This window comes from Amblyomma mixtum, chromosome 3, assembly GCF_055824585.1.
Source record: "Amblyomma mixtum isolate Tamu chromosome 3, ASM5582458v1, whole genome shotgun sequence".
Lineage (NCBI taxonomy): Eukaryota > Metazoa > Arthropoda > Arachnida > Ixodida > Ixodidae > Amblyomma > Amblyomma mixtum.
Window position 1 is genome coordinate 18196127 of NC_143014.1, and position 19671 is coordinate 18215797.

A 19671-nucleotide genomic window follows, 5' to 3' on the forward strand; every position below is an offset into this window, starting at 1 on the left:
TGCGCATGATTATAATGTGTCAGAAGGGTGTATGTCAGGTGGGATGGCCTAAAGTGGTGTATAGGACCTAAAATTTGCCTTAAGAATTGTTGCATATAAAAGACGAAGCCAGGCAGCCTCAGCCACAGTCCTTGCTTGGGCAAGAAGGGCGAGGCATCTGGCAGCTACGGCTAAGCTCAGCCCCTCAGCAATGAGGAGGGGCTGAGGTTATTTCGAATAAGAGATAAGAGAGATATAAGAGAAAAGCCCTACCCGATGGAAACATGCGGTCATCACCTAAAAATAAAGAAGCGTGCATTGGTATTTAAATGTGTACAGCTCTGGGAAGTGCTATCGTCTTTCTGTTTCCAATCTCGGGCATGTGATTAATATATGGACAACTGAGATGTGGGCTCCACATCTCGCGCACTGTGGTGCCAGGGTATCCTTTAAAAGGTGTAAGTGTGTGATGCATGTATGTCCTATCCTCAGTCTGCAGAGAGCAACTTTTTTGAATCTACTTTGTTTTTCTGTGGCATACCCTGCAATCCTTGGTTTTATTGTGCACAGTCTGTTCTCCCTTTTTTTCCCAATCCTGTTGCCACTCTTTGTGGAGTGCAGTCCTAATATGCGGCCTGAGGTCCTGGTATGGAAGTTGGTTTACATATAGAAGACTCAGTTCAGCAACTGACGCGGCAAGCCTACCTGCTTCTTCATTTCCATCTATGCCACAGTGACCTGGTACCCAGCATATTGTAACTTCAAGGTTCAATGTGCGTGCAGACATAGGGCATTCCAAGAAGGAATTCAGAACAGGGTTTTTATTGGGCTTCCCAGAGGGCAGGGTCACAACCACACTTAAGGAATCCGAGTAAATAACAGAGGTTGCAATTTTCTTTTGTAGGATGGATCTAACAACCAACAGCTTCCCATGACATTCTGCAGTTAATACCGTAAAAACCCGCATACAATATGAACCCGAATATAATACGAGGTGAAGTTCTAGAGACGCGAAATGGGAAAAAAAAGTTTTACCCGTGTATAATACGAGTGACGCAAGCTCAGAGAAGACATTTATTCAAATCGCATCCTGCACTCCACTTCAATCACTTTCTTCTTCACTAGCGCTTTCTTCGGACATTGCTTTGTCCGACAAATCATCCCAAATGTACTCATCTTCCGTGCCATCGAGGGCGTTCGAGATGCCGCGCTTCTTAAGCCCGCTTCGGCCGCCCGGTTGGCGTCACTGCAGGCTCACCTGAGCGCATCCACTCTGCGTAGCACCGCTGGGCTGCGTCCTTGAACGCTTTGTTTACACAACCATCAAGCGGCCGCGAAAGCTTCGTCGCGTTCCACTACACGCGAAAGGGGCTTCTTTCTGTCGTGGCCATTCACAAACGCTTCCTTCGACGACAGCAAACTGCCTCCCGGCCGCACCGTTGTCGATCTTCTCCGCAGCTAAAATCACCTTTCGCTTGAAAGCAGCCGAGTACTTCGAGCAACTTCGAAAATTTTTGTTGGGATCCGCAAATAGTACAAGGCGGAAATTTAGGACGCTAATTATGGAAAAAAAACCTCGTATTATATGCGGGTTTTTACGGTATGCTTGTGTGTCAGAAAATTGACAGCTGTGAGCTGCACATGCAAGTGAAGAAGTCTTGAAGCCATCCATGTAGAACTCTGTGCACTGATACTTTGCTTTTAGGGACATGAAGTGCTGTTTTATGCCAATTGGCAACCCATGCTTGCTCACCTCACGAAAAGATGTCACAGTCAACTGGACGCGCTTCCCAGGGAGCAATTATATCCTTAGGACAAGTCACCAGAATATTAGAGACTGGTATGTCTTGGGACAAGTGTGGCAACTCTAATGGGTAAAGGTGGGGTCTCAGACGGTCGGTTTGAAATCGGCAGGGTACTGGTTGGGTTTCCCAATAATATGTTGCATGGATGGTCAGCATGATATAGTACCTTCGAAGCATATGTCATACTTGTAAAATGTTACCATCGTCACAGATGGAGAAATTACAAGACTTGTAGCTTATTTGTAAATCATCAACCTAAACAGAGTAGGATATTAATCTGGGTAGGATGCTCTTTAATGAATTCATTTTGACTATGAAAAGCGTGCAGCTAAGAACGCCGCCTTGAGGGACGCCATTCTCTTGTCAAAACTGCTTAGATAAGGAATTCCCTATATGGACCTTGAAGGTTCGTTCCGAGAGATAACTTTGAATGGTTGCCAGCATATTCCCCGAGAGCCCAAAAGCGAACAGGTCATGGATGATACCATAGCGCTATGTGGTATCGTATGCTTTCTCTAGATCAAAGAAAACAGATAAACAGTGCTGTTTATAGACAAAAGCGTCCCCTACGTAAGATTCGAAGGCAACGAGCTGGTCAGTGGTTGACCGGTTAGCCCTAAATCCAGTTTGATTGTGGTCAAGATGACCGCTGAATTCAAGGAAATGCACAAGGCGACGATTGATCATTGGCCGCAAGTGTGGCTTCTTTGCCTTGCTTTAATATCGAAATATTAACTGCTTCGATCCAGGCTTTTGAAAAACGTCCAGTGGCCCATATCTTATTAAGCAGGTACAGGATAGTTTCAAGGGTTTCTTCATGCCCGTGCTTGAGCATTCCATATGGGATCCTGTCAGGGCCCGCTGCTGTGGAGTTGCCACATGTGCCTAAGGCAACCTTCAAGTCTTGTAAAGTAAATGGGCTGTTGTATCCTCCGAAAGATGGCCTTTTTTTTCCAATAGGTTTCCGCTCCTCAGCTAGCTTGCATCTCAAGAAGGAATCTGTGTAATGCACTGAGCTAAAAGTGTATTCGAAGTGTTTTCCTTGTGCATAAGCTTGGTGCTCCAATGTAACGCCAGCAGTTTTAACAAAAGGAATTGGCAGTGTGCTATGCCATTTAAGTGCTTTTAGTCTACTTATGCCTATCAGTGTAGGAATTTACGGAGGAGTGTAATGACTGCCAACTTTCACATTTGAATGTACGTCGAGTATGCCTGCCATTTGCTTTGGCTCGCTTAAAGTTTATTAAGTTGTCAACCGTAGGATAACGCCGGAATTTTGACCATGCATTATTTTGGTTCTTGGTTTATTGAGGTTTAACATCCCAAAGCGACTCGGGCTATGAGAGGCGCATTATTTCGGTTCAGAAAAGCTTACTTGCAATGTGCATTCCACCATGGCTTCCGTTTTGTTTTACCTGATGTCACTGGAATAGATTGATGAACAGGGCTGAGAGTTCCCAGAAGAACTTCCAGTCAGCAATCTGTTCTGTACACTTCCTAGGATTATACATTCGGATTTATACTTTCTGTGCATTTTTGAGAAATGGGAAACTGGTCACTTCCATAAAGGTTATCAATAACCGCCCACTCAGTAGCTGCCAGGAGCAATGAAGATCCAATAGCAAGGTCTATCGCTGTGTATGAGTTGTGTGTTGCATTAACTCTTTCGATACCACACCACAGTGCTTCGATCACCGGTGACCAAAAAATTCGAAGCGCTACGGCAGTGCGACCGCGGCCGCTACGGACTTGCTGAGTCATTCGGTTTGTTGTTCACACATTGAACTTAAATTTCCTGTTTAGTTTATATTTTTGCCAAAAAGCGGCAATTTTTGAGACGCGCTTGAAGTTGAGGGTGCGGCGTCGGGCGCTCCGAACAAGCCGTCATCATCGGGAATGGCACTCGCTCGAAAAAACCCTGTTGCACTCAATTCTGCTGCGTTTGCACCACATATTTTTCATGTATCAATTAGCACGGACCCTGACGACGATGCTGTATCGTCAGGTATTGCTTCGAAGCTCAAACTGCACAACGAGAGCCCAGAACGCTAGCCTGCGCGTTCAGATTCCTGGTTCCAGTCTGTTTGTGCGAACCGAAGTTCCTCATTATAGCCGTTACGGTGATGTGGCGCCATCTAATTTGTTCTTCAGAGACTACAGTTTCGGTTTCTGCGTAGACTGCAATTTTCCCATGACGCGCAAATTTTTGAAATGCCCTTGAAGCGGAGGGTACGGTGAGGACGCTCCTTGTATGGCGTCGGGCGCGCGGACGGTGCGCGCTCGGAAAAACCTTGCTGTGCGCAATTCTACTGCGTCGACTGCAATTATTATCTATACTACGAGTAGCAGAGTCTCTGGTGACGATGTTGCATTGTTGGATTTTGGTCCAGACGCTGTAACTGCGCAAACCAATCCCGGAATGTTGGCCTGATAGTTTCGCTTTCTTTTTCCCGTCCGCTTGTGCGGGCGCATCTGGTTTTTGTTCAGACGGTTAGTTCCATTTTCGGCCTTGTAAAGTTATTTCCCCGCCAGTTGTGCATTTTTGAAGTGCCCTTGGAGCATAGGCTTATTGCGACGTAACATGTGGTGAGGATGGCGTTGCGTCGAGTTTGGGCACTTCGCGCGCTCAGAAGAGTCCCGCTGCACGTGATTCTTTAGCCTCTGCAGCTGATTTTCAAGGTGCTCCGAGCAGCAGCGACTCGGACGAAGATGTAACGTCGGATTTCGATTCTGCAGCTACATCGCAGCTATACTTATCGCATACTATATATCGCTGTATCGCGCCTATACTTTGTGTTTTATTTTTTTTTCCAATTTTTTTCGTAAATTAAACAAGTTTCGATTTGTATTTTTTAAACCACGCTTACCAAGCTTTCGTTTGGCACATAACATTACACTTCCAATTTTTTTTTTGTTGTACTGTAAAAATCGTATCAGGGGCACTCTCAAATGAGCCATAAAGGCAAAAAAATCTAGCTCGAAAACTATTCCAAGTTATAATTTTAAAACTTTATTGCCATATTTTAGAAAGAATTTGTTATTTTGTAATTTCTAGAATTTTTTTAGTACAAGTGTTTTGAAAGTTAATGTCATATAAACACAAAAATTTTGTTTTTTATTTTTTGTTGTGTTTACTGATTTTTTTTCACAGCATTTCAAAGCAGAATATGTGTTCAAATAAATTTCATTATGAAGCGCATTCTATCTCATTGTTATGCATTTTATATACTTTTATATCACACTTTTTCTAAACAAAAATTTTTGTGTGAGACAAAAAATGGTCCTTTTCCCGTGGTAACGAAAGAGTTAAAGTGGGTTGGTTCTCTTCTATTAAATAAGCATGAGCCAGACGACAATAGGAACTTTTCAATCAGTGCACCTTGAGAACCTTTTCTAGTACCTCCCCATAATGCGTGATGTGCGTTAAAATCGCCAACCAACAGGAAAGGCTCCGGAAGCTGGTGAATGAGCTTTTCAAGCTCGCCAATGGATAGGCGATGATCTGGTAGGACATACCGGCTGTTTCAGCGAACACTTTCAAAAATTTTCAAAAATAAGCTTTTTAGGGTAAAATTATGGCTTTTGCGGCATGATATTGCCAGGCCTGGCGGACACCAGAAAACCGGTGAATCATTTTAACTAATAAGCCGGTTAACTAATTACTAATAATTACCTTTTTAACTATTAAAGTTAGGCGCCTGGTTGTAATCAGAGATTTGTAGCCGGCCATTAGTAATAGCCATATCAGGTTTTATAATTTCGAAAACGCAATTGCCCTTGGCGCTGTGGCTCGACAAAATTTGGCTTTTTCGACTAGTTACGGGCACTGGGGCGGTTGCTTTTCCTGCATGCTTTCAAAAGCGCAAGCATTTTCACATGACGCAGCCAAACTTTGTGGAGCCACAGCGTTGAGGGTAATTGCGTTTTCGAATTTCTAAAACCTGATATGGCTATATTACTAACGACCGGCTACAAATCTCTAATTACAACTGGGCGCCTAACACTACTAGTTAAAAAGTTAACTATTAAAAATTAGTTAACCAGCTCACTACCTAAGACGACTCACTGGTTTTCTGGTGTACACCAGCACTGGTAATACTATGCCGCAAAAGCCATATTTTTACCCCAAAAAGCCTATTTCTGAAAATTTTTGAAAGTGTTCTCTGAAACACCCGGTATAGGGAACATACAGTTATTACTCTGCCAAAAGTTAGGGCTCGTATTGCCACTGCCTCTAAATCAGTAACCAGGAGAAGACATTGAGAGGGAATTGAATTCTGAATCACAATAGCAACGCCCCCTGATGAGTAGGTACAGCCTAGCCTGTCCTTCCGGTATACTACATATTTTTTCAGAAAGTTTGTATGCGATGGGTTTAAGTGTGTTTCCTGTAGGCAAAGTATGTTTGGTTGATATTGCGTGAGTATTTCACATATCTCGTCCAAGTTCTTAGGTAGCCCTCGGCAGTTCGAGTGGATAATGCTCCCGACAGCCATAATTCTAGGGGTGTTATTCAGATATCACCGCCTTTGTCAGATGGCTTGAATGGCAAATGTCTTTTCGGTATAAGGCAGCCAAAAAAACTCCGCCTCTCTCTGGGGGACTCCCTCAGCATCAAAGAGGGAGAGACTCCCTCTCGTCTGCTAGTGCTTTCCCAGAGAGGCGTGTGAAAAGTTGGTGGGGGGGCCAAATGGGTGCGCATCAGCGATGCTGCATTGCGTGCCCACCGAGACGAGATGCTGCCCAGCCCCCCAGCGCACTGCGTCAGCGTAGGAGCTCCCGCACAGGCTTCTTCCGGGCTTCAGAGAATGTTATGTTTTCTGTTACCTTGATCTCAATTACTTTTTTCTCGTTCTGGAATGACTGACATGTTCGTGAGTACGCTGCATGTGGCCCGTGACAGTTGGGACATTCTATTTGGGTGGCACTGCAGTTATCAGGTGGGTGCTCAAGGGCATTGCACTTTCCACAGGTGAGTTTTCCACGGCATGTTTTGGATCAGTGTCCATACTTTTGTCAGTTGAAGCACCTTCTCGGGTTTGGGTTCGGGTTTGGGCGCTCCACGCATTGGTCGACTCCGCCCACCGTACGAGGGAGAATTAAAAAAAAAGGCGGGAGCCGGACGTTAATTCGATTTAATTGGGGAAATCAGCCACACAGGGCAATAAGTCACTGTTTCTAAGAATGCTAGGAACGTGTAGATCGAGTTCCCGCGGCAAAAAGACAAGTTCAGAATCCTCTTCAGTGCACCTTTAAGACGACCATCGGTTTGTTGACAGAAATGGTTTCCGTCCTAACAACCAGATGGCGCCACTAGGATGAGCTAGGCGGAAAACTCGTCCACCAGATGCAAAGGGAATAGCCACATAAACGTCAATCGTCATGTCATTGCGTCGCTGTTTGCATAAGCTGAATTAAAAGAGGAAATTTGAGAAATGTTGTAAAGTCCCGCAAAATACCTGCGTTTAGCGTACGTAAGCATGCACACGCTTATGGTACATAGACAGCGTCAATTTATGCTATTTGCTAGCCACATCTAATACGCCACGAGCGGCGACGTGGTGGCCGGGAGGTGTGAACGAGGCAACATTTCAGCGGCGGCGGATTTCGCTCGCTCTCGCCGCCGAATGCCCAAGTGTGACCGAGCCGCACCGGTACAGAATCTGAACGCAAATTCTTCCTTTGAGTGCACGAAGCAACCTGGCTGTTGGAGGATACAGGTACACTTCATCGAATGCGTATTCACTTGCATGGTTAAAAAATTGCGTGTAGTCGCCCGCGTAGCGGTCAGTCCACGCTGCCATTTTTTCCCGCCTGCTTAACTGCACTCACGCCGGGCTCGCGTCCTTGCGCCGCGTCTTGCCGCCCGCGTGAGTGTGCAGAGTCACTTGTAGCAGCACTGAGGTGAAGCGCTCCACCAGGGCCAGGAGCAACGTAAGGACGCATGAAGGCAGCTGGCAGCTGCCTTAACTGTGAGGAGACACCAAGGACGACCTTACTGAGAGCTCCTTAGTAAGGAAGCTTTCGGAACGACATGAGGGCACCTCAACGCAGTGAAGGCTTCCTTACGGAGGTAAGGAAGCTTTCAGAGTTTGGGGGTGAGAGCTGTGGACAGTGGCCACAAGAGAAAGGATATTGCATCGGAATTCGACGTTCCCCCAAGGACGTTATCCACCATTTTGGCCACTAGAAAGAAGAATGAGGGCAACACCGAGGGCGCCATAAAAGCCGACCGTAAGTGAGTTAGGCCTTGCCATCACCTGGATGTGGAAGCGGCTTTGCTTTCGTGGTTTAAAGACGTGAGGGCGTGAAACTTGCCGGTATCAGGAGCACTTCTTCGAAGGAAGGCCAACAGCCTGCCCTGCGCACTGGGGCATGACGATTTCCGTGCAAGCAGCAGTTGGCTGCAACGTTTCAAAGACAGGCACGAGATCGCGTGCCACACGCTGTCTGGCAAAGGGCCCACTGTCGACGTGGAGACATGTCAAAAGTGGCTGGAGAATTTTCGTCCTCTGCACCAGGAGTACGACGAGTGCGACGTGTACAATGTTGACAAAACCGGCGTGTTTTTCAAGTTGTTGCCAGAGCGGTCATTGGCAATGAAGAACGAGACCTGCCATGGAGGCAAGAAAAACAAAGACCGGGAGACTGTCGTCGTTGCCGTGAACATGGACGGCTCTGACAAAAGACGGCTCACCGTCATCGGCAAGTCAGCACATCCGAAGTGCCTGAATTTGCAGGTTGAATACACGTCGAACAAAAAAGCGTGGACGACGACCAAGCTTTTCGAGGACTGGCTGAGAGCGTTCGACCAGGACATAGAGAGGCAGCACAGGAAGGTCCTGTTGCTGTTGGACAACTGTTAGGAGCATAAAGTCTCGATCGTGCTGAAGGCAGTTCGCTTGCGGTTTCTGCCGCCGAACACAACTTCTGCTTTGCAGCCTTTGGACAAAGGCATTATCTGTTCACTCAAGTGCAATTACCGGAAGCGTTTGGTGACGTAACTGGTGTTTGACATCGATCGACATAGATCGACAACAATAAACATCAAGACGACACTCGAAATGTTGTACGGGTCGTGGAATGAGATGAGGCAGTCGACAATAAGGAACTGTTTCGCGGATGCCGGTTTTATTTAGCCTGCTGCCGAAGAAGTGCAGCCCGAAGACCAGGCAGAGCTGGAAAAAACTTGGCATCGGCTGGCACTCCCAGGCGTCACATTTGACGATTTCGTGTCGGCTGATGAGAACTTGGCCATGGCGCCCTAGCTGACGGATCAAGAAATTGTGGATTGTGTTGTATTGCCTGAGGATAACAGCAGCAGCGATAGCGAAGGTGACAGTGAACAGGATGAACCACCGATGAGCAGTGCGGATGCCGCGGACATGGCCAGGAGGCTGAAAGGATATTTGGAAAAACTCCCAACGACCAAAACTGCTGACGTAGAAAAGGCCCTCTTGAGCATGGACACTGTGGAAAACTTCATTCTGCGCAGTGCTGTGAAAAGCCACCAGACGAAGATAACACCCTTCTTCAAATAAATGAATGCAAACCTGTTTTGTCAAACGAACCTTGTTCTGTTGTAATTCGACCTTCCCATATTCCGGCCTATTTTGATTGAATGCCACAAGGAGACAGGTAAGGATTACCGTATTTACTCGAATCTAGGCCGGCCACGATTCTCAGCCGAGACCCGAAAGTTGAAGGCCACAAAAAAAAAAAACTTACCTCGATTGTAGGCCGGCCGAAAAAACAACTGCGAACAACAGGTGCAGCACGCAAACAACATTTATTGCCAGGAATCCGCTCATTCGTCATCATCATCGCTGACTTCTTTATCGCTGGCCTCCTCGAACAGTGCACTATCTTCACTGCCATCAAGTGCATTAGAGATGCAGCACTTGCGGAATGAGCACGCAACCAAACTTTCTGGGATGTCATCCCAGGCTGAGCTATCCAAGTGGCTACAACTCCCAGCGAGGCGCGCTTTATTCGGCCTGTTGGTGTAAGCTCGCGCCGCTCTTCACTAAGCCAGTCCACATTGTACTTGCGCAGCCAATCCTTAAAAGGCTTATTGAGGCACACATCAAGAGGCTGCAGCTGGCCTGTCATGCCGCCGGGTATGATGGCGACGTCGGTACCGGCTTTGGAAAGCACAGCTTTTACGCCGTCAGTCAGGTGTCCACGGTAAGAGTCCAGGACAAGGAGGGAACGTTTGGCCAAGAGGGCCCCTGGACGCCGCTGCCAAACCATTCGTAGCCACTCTTCAACCATATCGCTCGCCATCCATCCATTTTCGTTGGCGCGGACGGTCACATTTCTTGGGAACACTTCCCAAGCTGGAAGAGTCTTCCGTTTAAAAATTATATACGCCAGTAGCTTGTGGCCATCCGCCGTGCAGCCCAGCATTACTGTCATGCGCTGCTTCTCGTATCCGGCGAGCGCATTTTCACTTCCTTTGCACCTTTTTCATTCACGGTGCACGCCACTGGCATGTCAAACCATACCGGCGTCTGGTCAGCGTTTCCCATTTGTCCTACGGCGTAGCCGTGCTCCATCCTCTTCCGTATTACGAATCGCTGAAATGATATCAGCTTCTCTTCAAAGTCGCCCGGCAGCTTTTGACAGATGGACGTGCGACGTCCATCTGTCCCGGCTGGCTTTGAACTGTTCCCGGGGGATGCCTCGCTCTCTCGCCAGCTCTCTTGCTTTGGCTTGTAGCACTTCCGTGGTCACTGGAAGTGCCGCTGACCTCTGCGTCTTCACAAACTCGGCCAGTGCTACCTCCACTTCTGGATGGCGGCCTTTCTTGATGCCCGTGAAAGCCGTTCTCGTTGCCGCGCAAGCAAAAATTTCGTTACGCTGCCCCCTCCAACGGCGAACATTCTTCTCATCCACGCCGAAGTCCCACCTGGCTTGTAGATTTGACGACTGCTCTGCAGCGAGTATAACTTTCCACTTGAAGGCGGCACTATAATGGCACCGCCTGTTTGGTGCCATGGTGTTGGTGGTAAAAACCACGTACGAAAACTTCACTGCAGCGAATGCGCTCACGCCACCACACGAGAACAGAACAAGGCCAAAATGGCAGCCAATGCTCGTGTGCTTTGATCGGTATCGGCTACGGATAGCAACGGCTACAGATAGCAACGGCTACAGTGCTGTCTTTTGTTGGCGTTTCGTGGGGGCGCCACCTGCGTGCTACATTTATTCATATTTTACGAATACGAAACCTCAAAACGAAATCCTCGAATCTAAGCAGACATAAGAGTTCTACATCTCGTTTTTTTTTAAAAACTATCGGCCTAGATTCGAATAAATACGGTACCTCATTTGTAGTGGGTTCAAAGCCAAGTATATAATGCATTTTAGTGTCTAGAATATTTGCGCGAGCCAAATTACGGATTTGTCAGAGCCGATATTTATGTCTACTGTTACAACGAATATCAGATATAACGAACTAATTTACGGTCCCGATGCTACTTCGTTATAACGAGGTTCGACTGTATCAGGCCCTGGACACTTGGTGGCTGTAAGGAGCCAGCGCAACACTGTGCCTAGAAAAGAAGCACGGGAGGCGGACGAAGAAGAAAAGGAAAGGATACGTGGCAGAAAGAACGTGCGAGAGAGGAGAGGAAGAGTGCGTTCGGCAACGGACGTGTTCTGCTGGCTCCCCGAGTTCCTAGGCCTGGTCCTCAGCCATCAGATCCGGGCGCCTCTCTCCCCACCCAGCCGACAGCTTCTCGACACGGGCCGCCTCTCCGCTGCATACCCGGGCTACCTGACCTGGGGGCCGTGCCGGAGCACACAGACGCTGACTATTTTCTCTGGCAGCGTTGAGGCCGCCGTGGAGAATGCCGCTAACCGGGTGTCAACGAAGGGAACCCGACACATGCCTAAAGACTGCCCCGAAGCCCAGCCACACCTCCTCGCTCGACGCACCAGGCTCATCACTGGGACACAAGGAAATTTAAGTGTGACTCTCCTTTTTGACTCTCTTCTCGCGAGTGTTTTGTTTTCCTTCTCTTTTTCCTCTTTGTTCTCTTGTCTCATTTTCTTTTTCCCGTTTCGTTTCAATACTTAAAATTGGATTTTCCTTTCCTGCAAATGCCGCCTCGTTTATTTCTTTCCTTTAACTCATGAATTTTAATGCGTAAATTCGCCCTGCAGTCTTACTTCCTCACACAGCACACTGCAAACGATGTAAGCATAATGAAAAAACTTGTAACCCTTTGTTTGAGCAGACACGTGTGATACATGCAAGTGCAGACAAGGAGCGGGAGGTATTGGAAACCTTTCTTATTCACATGGAAAGGCAATCGTGTGTGAGCAAACGAAATGTTTATCTTTGTACTAAAGAATTGAAGTTCTTGTATCGGGAAGTGCCATCACGCATGCAATTTCATTGTTGATTTTTTTGCTCCCGATTGTCACCTTAAATTCGTGGTATTTTTTCGGGAATAAAGTCAGTTGATGTCTAGCGCCTGTGTTGTCTTCATCTACCCTGTCGTCCCTGTTTTTTAGCGCTACCACTATGTCCTCTCAATCCAAACACCAACTAGCCCAGCTTTCTGCTTTAAACAAACGAAGCTTTCCATGTCACTCGAACATTGAGGAAATGTGCACAATACAGGATACTGCGCGGTATGTCTTGTGATGTACGGAATGTGCCAGTAAATATCGTCTCCAGAACAGGACGGCACAAGCTACATTCTATGCAGACCCACCTTTGCACCATTCTTGAGCAGAACATCCACCACATCAAAATGAGACTTGTCAGCCGCGAGGTGCAAGGGTGTCAAATACCTGAAAAAGGAAAGGTAAGTGGGCCTGTATTGATAAATTACTGGATTATAATGACAACGAGGTTACTTTCAGAGACAACGGAAGCTAAGTTTTCACACAAGGCAACTGCAAGGATTTTTTTGTTGTTGCAGGGTTTCTGGCATCAGCACAAGGTTTCTGTGCTGATGTCAAGTGTTCAAATGAAGAGACAGGGAAAAAAAAATGCTCCCTTTTCAAATCGAATTTTCTCAGCATCTGCAGTTTCCAAGACGCTGTTCAAAAGGGTTATAACCAGCCAAAGAAGACAAACACATCAGAAAATAGCCCACGACACAAGCTACACTAACAACTGTTGTTAGTTTTGATGCTGTCTTGTTGTCATTGACAGCAGTGCAGAGGATCTCAGCAAGACTTTGTGGTCACCTTGGTGTTAACTAGGGGTGTGCGAATAGTCGTTTTTTGATTCGAAGCGAATTCGAAGCAAATAGCAGTTTTCTTCGAATAATTTCGAAGCGAATAGTTCAAATAGTACTTCTGGCACTAAAAAAAAGGCTGAATGACAGTAGGCATTTCCAAAACCATTTATTTTCCTAACACACGATGCCATTACATACTGCACTGAGGCTTTATTTAAAACCATGCTTCAAAATTTTAAGAGAGCACTTAAAGTGAGTTAAGAACAGTTTTTACCGGTTTGGTAATAAAAAGTTATAACACATAAAAATACCGCCTGCTTTCTAATAAGAAATTAGAGATAAAATACAAAAAATGACAGTATAACAGAACAGTGCCAGTAGTACAACCAATAACTGAAGCCAAGCCATAGGAGTAACTGCACTATACTGCAGCAAGAGCACTGAGAACAATAATGAAAAAAAAAAGGGCATTCTGCACTACCGGTGACCAGTGGTCGAACGGGTCGAATATCCAACACTGAGCTAGGCAATCACGTTCGGTGCACCAACTTGCCACTTGCGTTTCTATAGTTTAGGATCCTCACTTCTTGGCTTGGATTGCGCCTTCTTTTCGGTTACGCCGATGGGACTGCTGCGTCCAAAGATGACCGGACCTCCTAGCACCACTGGCAGCATCGCACCATCGCGTATCCAAAGCTCCCACAGCACCGATAGGTTGGCCGCACTGTCGGGGACAGAGCGTTCAGGACGCGCCGCCCATGGCTCAAATGCATCGCCATCACCTTGCGACCCGAGATTAGCGCGTCTATTTCGCTATCCGAGGGGTGCTCGTATGGAAACGTCAGCTCTGCTCTCTCTCTCTTGGGTTTAGTGCGGCAAACTGGCGCTCTTCCCGGCCTATGCCGTCACTCTGACAAGGCAAGTCACACGATGCATTTTTTTTTTTTTTTTGCATTTCACTAGGAGCTCACGGCTGCTGTTTGCCGGAGCATTGCTTCGCTTATTTAGCTGAAGGATCGGAACATCGTTCCGGTTACATTCCCAGACTAGCAAGAATGGAAGCGGCTGTACAAAACTCTAGCGCCGCAAGCGAAACGTCATTCGCACCGCTCGCGCCTCCTGGCAAAATTGTCCCCGGTAGTACCTCCGAGCAGCACTTAGCATCGCGCTTCCAACGTACCGGAGTGCCCGATGGAGAGCGGCACACCACCAAAGACAGCTCAATACCCTGATTACGACGGCGTTCCGTTCCCACCAATGCGCAAGCAGTCAGAATAACAAGAAAAGACGCCAGTCATAGATGGATGCGATCATTTCGTTCTACTAAAGTTCGGCAGTCACCTCCCCGATGCTGAGCGTTAACGGCAGTATAATCCTCCACGGGTGCACAATAAGCTTGGCGTTATCACACGCTAAATGCGCCCTTCCCACTGAAGTAAGTATACACTTCGGCGACATCGCGTCCCCGCGATGCCGCTGATTTTTTCTCGCCTCCGCCGGTAGTATGATGGCTTGCTTCAATGCTGCCGAGAACGGTCGCCCATGTTCGGTACGCATGATTCGTCACCTGATTGGGTGAAGCGATAGCGCGGTAGGGCTGCGTGTTTATCGTCGCATCTGTCCTATCAGATAATCTTTTCCGCAGCTCTATCATGGCTCTATTGGGAAAAAAAAAAAGAGGGGGGAGGGGGGGCGAACGCAGCAAAGCGATGCCGGCGTTCGAATACTTGCGGCGTCCGAGCTCATCGATAACGTCACCGCCAGCCAGAGTATATAAAGGGTTCGCTGAATATAAACTGAGGTTTCTTGTTTTGAAGCTTAGACGACTGTCGGCTGTGTTCTTCCTTCATTGCGTCTGCCTCGACACGGTGGCAGCGACGCGGCTTATGGCAGCCTTAGTGCGGAGGTTCGAAGACGGCCAGAACGCAGGATCTTTCGCAAGAGCGCGTCGCCCTCACCTTTCTTTCGTTTGTCGCTGGGTTCGCACCCCGGCCTGATCGTGATTTGCGTATTGACTGACCCCCGAGCGTTGAAAGCGCGATAAAAAAAAGCCATCTATGCGGCAATACTCGGAACTGAAACCACATAAAGCAAGCGGGCAAGCGTCCCAGTAACACTATTTGCGCGAGACGAATACTTCAAAATTTCGCATACCGAGAATTCGGTTCAAAGCGAATAACGAATACCGTGCTGTTCGATCGAATATTCGAAATTATCGAATATTCGCACACCCCTAGTGTTAACGCCTGTTCAACAGGGTCACAACCAGGGATGTGCGAATTTGATATTTTCTAATAGTGAATCGAATATTCTTCTATTCGATTCGCTGAGCAAACGAAATACTGCATTTTCAAAATTATTTTAAATGAATCGAATCAGTTATCAATTTTTCAAATAACTGGCACACAGTTCAAATAGGACCCACCGTATTTTCTTTTCTAAACGACCATTCCAATAAGAGCGTCCACTGCGGCACCCCACAGCATGCCGCCATGATCATTCCTTCACAGAAGGAAAGATCCAGCGCTGCGATGCATTTGATTCACATGGCAGCGTTGTAACACTCATACATGGACTTCAAGATTGGGCGATGCGACAAAGTTCGATCATGCTTCAAACTCTCATTCTTCTAGTCTGCTGAGATATGACGCTAGTTTGGTCCCTGTCATCAGCAGCAAAAGGTAGTCTTACTATGCGCACGACATGACGACTATAAAGTCAATATGCCAACTTTGTATTGTATGTCCCCAAAGCGAAGTCAGCATGGTGTGTTTCAACACGTACAACTTAAACTCCACGGCCTAATGCCACTGCTAGGGCTTCACTGTCACATGGATAACCATTGAGTATGAATATTCGCACAAGTAGTAAATAACCACACAAATATCCAATTCATATTCAATTCCGTTCTTTCACTATTCAATTCAGTTTTTAACTACACTACTCATATTCGATTCAGTTTCAAAAAAGTACTATTCACACACTCTTGTTCTCTGTTGTGTGTGCATCTTTTTTGGCTGGTTGTAACCATTATGAACACGTCTTCGACACTACAGAACTAAAGACATGCATCCAATAATTTATTACGGATAGGGTTCCAACTGCTACACAAAACTACACAGAACCAGCAGAAGTCATTCAAAATGATAGAACGTCAATGCTTTCACTGCTTTGTCAGTGGCTCTTGGTTCTGTGACTCACAGAAGATGATAGAGCAACGAATGCTTCAGTGTTAAGGACACTCACAAATTCTAAACAAACAGCCCATGCAGTCAACCACTAAGTTGTGGGTTTTAGCACTTTCCATGACAACTACTCTTTTGCTGAATACAACATCTGCCCAATGTTTCCTCAAGGCGTTTCACAACCCTCACACTCCACGAAAGAAAAAATGTGCTCATCCATTTGCAATGCAATCACTCATCAGGTGAGAAGAACATCTGCACGTACAAACCCATTCAATTATGCTTTTTGGGCTACTGCTCTCTCTATTGCTTTGGCTTTCCTTCAAGAATGCAATACAACGATACACGTTGAATGCCTGCTTGATGCCGGTCACTACGGCTCGACCTGAATTCACATTAACAGACATGCGCTAGTCAACAGTTTGTGTGGTCAGATTTATTTTCCGTCACACAAACGTCCCCAGTTCACTCAGCCTGGCTTACCATTCATCTTATCAGAGTTACTGTTAGTCCTGAACAGAACACACAGCTACTTTCTGTGGCCTATGAGCAGAAAAACCCCCTTCAACTTTTAACAAACTGGAAAGAAAGTTATAAATAAAAGAAGGAATGGGCTCATTAACTTCTGCTTATACAGTTATATTCATTTTTTTGTCTAAATATGTGAATTTTAACATCCTAAAGCGACATATAGGCTGTGAGGGACGCAATAGTGGAGAGCTTCAGATTAATTTAGACCACATGGGTTTCTTTAACGTAAACCAACATCACGCAGCATGTGGGCACCATCGAAATACGCCTGCTGAGGCTAGGATTTGATCCTCTGACCTAGGGATCAGTAAGGTGCCAAAGCCACTAAGCCACTGTGGTGAGCCTCCCATGAGTAAATGGTATATGCAGGCCTCAAAAAAGCCAATTAATTTTGCCATGCAAAACACCCAATATTGCCATATTGCTGTGTATAGATAGACTCTGAATACAAGTCAACCCCCCAACAAGCGGCCCTCGCTGACGAAAAAAAAAAAGTTCACTCCAAATATAGACAAGCGTCAGGCCGTGACATCACAGAGATGCGGCGGTGCTGGCGTCAGCAGTGACTTTCCCTGTGTAGGCAAAAGGCAGAACTGTCCACGTTGGGTATGTAACAACTGCGTGTTTTTGAACATACAGTCAATCCTCGTTAATTCAGCCTTCCTGCTCCCTCCCGTCAAAAATGCACATAATTGGAACTCATCATCATCATCATCAGCCTGACTACGCCCACTGCAGGGCAAAGGCCTCTCCCATGTCTCTCCAATCAACCCTGTCCTTTGCCAGCTGCAGCCATCGTATCCCTGCAAACTTCTTAATCTGATCCGACCACCTAACCTTCTGCCGCCCTCTGCTACGCTTGCCTTCTCTTGGAATCCACTCCGTTACCCTTAAGGACCAGCGGTTATCTTGCACTAGCTGACATAAAAGTTAAGATTTGAAGTGTGCTAAATTTGTCCGAAACGAAGAAATCAGTGCAAGCTAGAGTACACTCTCAGAAAAAATGCACACAACTGAGTGTCTGAAAGGGTCACAAAAAACAGTACCTCCCACAACACCCACAAAAAGAGTCCAACTCACTCTTCATTCTTTTCGTTGACATTGGCACTTTTGCGAAGCAGCAATTCAACAGCCTGCTTACGCTTTGGAAAAGGAGACACTGCAGCCATGTGCTGAAAAAAAAAACACAAGAAGCACTTTTACTGTAATAAGCAGTAGTAATGCAAAGCCCAACATAACTGGCTGCAGTAAACTGCACTTCTTTCTCCTTTACACACGCTAATGCCAGACTCCAAATCTGCCACTTTATAAAAGGTCTGAAGCAACAGCACACCCAGGTCCATTTGACTTGAACACACTATACTCTCGGAGACTGGGCAATGAAGTATAACAGAAGCAATAAGATCTGTGGCAATCTGCCTGAAATTTACAGTTCTGAAGGCAACCACCATGTTTGGAACACCTTGGCTGCGGAAGGTCTAGAATCATCCCTTGCATCACGATACCAGACAGTGTGATGCAGCCACAGGTCATGCCACGGATGAATAGACGTGCTACGCGAAGCAAGGAGTCAGTTTCCATGGGCAATGATGTCTGCATGCAAAGACCGTAACCGATGGGATGATGAGAGCATAAGCGTGCACCTCCCAATGCAACTCCATCTGCCCCACACCACGGGTGGCATCGTTCAAGCCACGGCGGATGCTATCCATTTCAATTTGATCCCACTCTCTTTGTAGGCCGTTTCAATGGCACAAAGAGCATGCCATTACCTCAAGTGGGTGGCAATGATGAAGTACAAATAGTATTCAACTCTATTCAAGCCAGTCCATATAACTGACTCAGTTCAAATCCAAGACAGAGCCTTTCACAACGGCAGAGAACTGGTTAGTTGTGACAGCGATGTATGCTTGCATCTATAGTAGGCCAAAAAAACTAACTTTAGGCTAAAGCGAATAGTTCGCGACTGGAAATGTAATAAAAAAAGGAGGCAAATCATTAGAGCTGAATAGCATATGCCGAAAGATGGCATTTGCTAATTCAACTGAAATAAAAAATGAAACAAAAAAATGCTTTCAAGCTTGCGCTGGCAATTTGCGGTAGGCAATAAGCAGCAAGTCAAAGTTATTCGGTGGATGATGCTAATCTTAAATTTAAAGATGCTGATAAATTTTTTGGACACTGAAATTTCAGACACGATTCATCCTCCACACCTGAGCGCCACCAAGTAGCGTATCCCATAGAGTTAGTGTACAACCGTACCTCACATTTCGGACGCGTCGCATCTGATGCCGCGATTTCTCCAACCTCATTTCAATGCGTCCAGTCACATGACTGCACTGTGCACACATGACAGCGTGTGCATACTGCTGCCGGAGGAAGCTATACACGTAAATCGAACGATGTCAGCACGCGGCAATCCCTCTGGGGTGGGTCCTGGCATAGACCAGCCTCGCAACACTGTGCGTGGTGGTGCTCCGGACGAAGACGTGCCGTCGGCATGGGCCACCATGAGACGCCACATGGTGAGCATGCTTTCGTCCCCTGTGCACATGCACCGCTGCGCAAAGGCATGGGGTGCACCCATCCTTGGATAGAACGGTATTCCTCTGAGGTGAGTACTTTTGTCTTAAGGAAGCGCTGAAGCGCGAGGGGTACCCTATACCATAGCTAAGATTGTAAGCACATGAAAATGGCGGTGCTCTTAGAAGTGAAGACTGCGCCACTGACAATATACTTCGTGGCACAGGTTTTCTCATCACAGTACCTAAAAAGAATGGACATTTCACCCCTATGCCACTGCTGCTCATTTGGCAGCAGCAGCAGCAGTGCGCGACGGACGCATAATCTGAGCGTGAAAGGATCAGTCCCGAACCGTACCACCAAACGGACCGGCACCTTCTTCAAGCGACTCGCAACGCAGAGCGCTTCCTCAAGTGCTCGGCAGAGCATAAGTTGTCAAGGACATCC

The 19671-nt window shown here is 46.8% G+C and overlaps 1 protein-coding gene across 10 annotated transcripts in view; it reads right to left on the minus strand.

Moving 5' to 3' along the window:
* The window catches only part of Tnks (tankyrase), a 242880-nt gene that overhangs the window by 160671 nt on the left and 62538 nt on the right, over positions 1-19671 (minus strand). For all 10 annotated transcript variants that reach the window (XM_089578276.1, XM_089578274.1, XM_089578278.1 and 7 more), the window contains exons 8-9: positions 17782-17873; positions 12512-12590 (exon numbers count right to left, since the gene is read on the minus strand). In XM_089578276.1, the coding sequence (XP_089434402.1) occupies positions 12512-12590; positions 17782-17873 (171 nt within the window). The remainder of the gene's footprint in view (positions 1-12511; positions 12591-17781; positions 17874-19671) is intronic.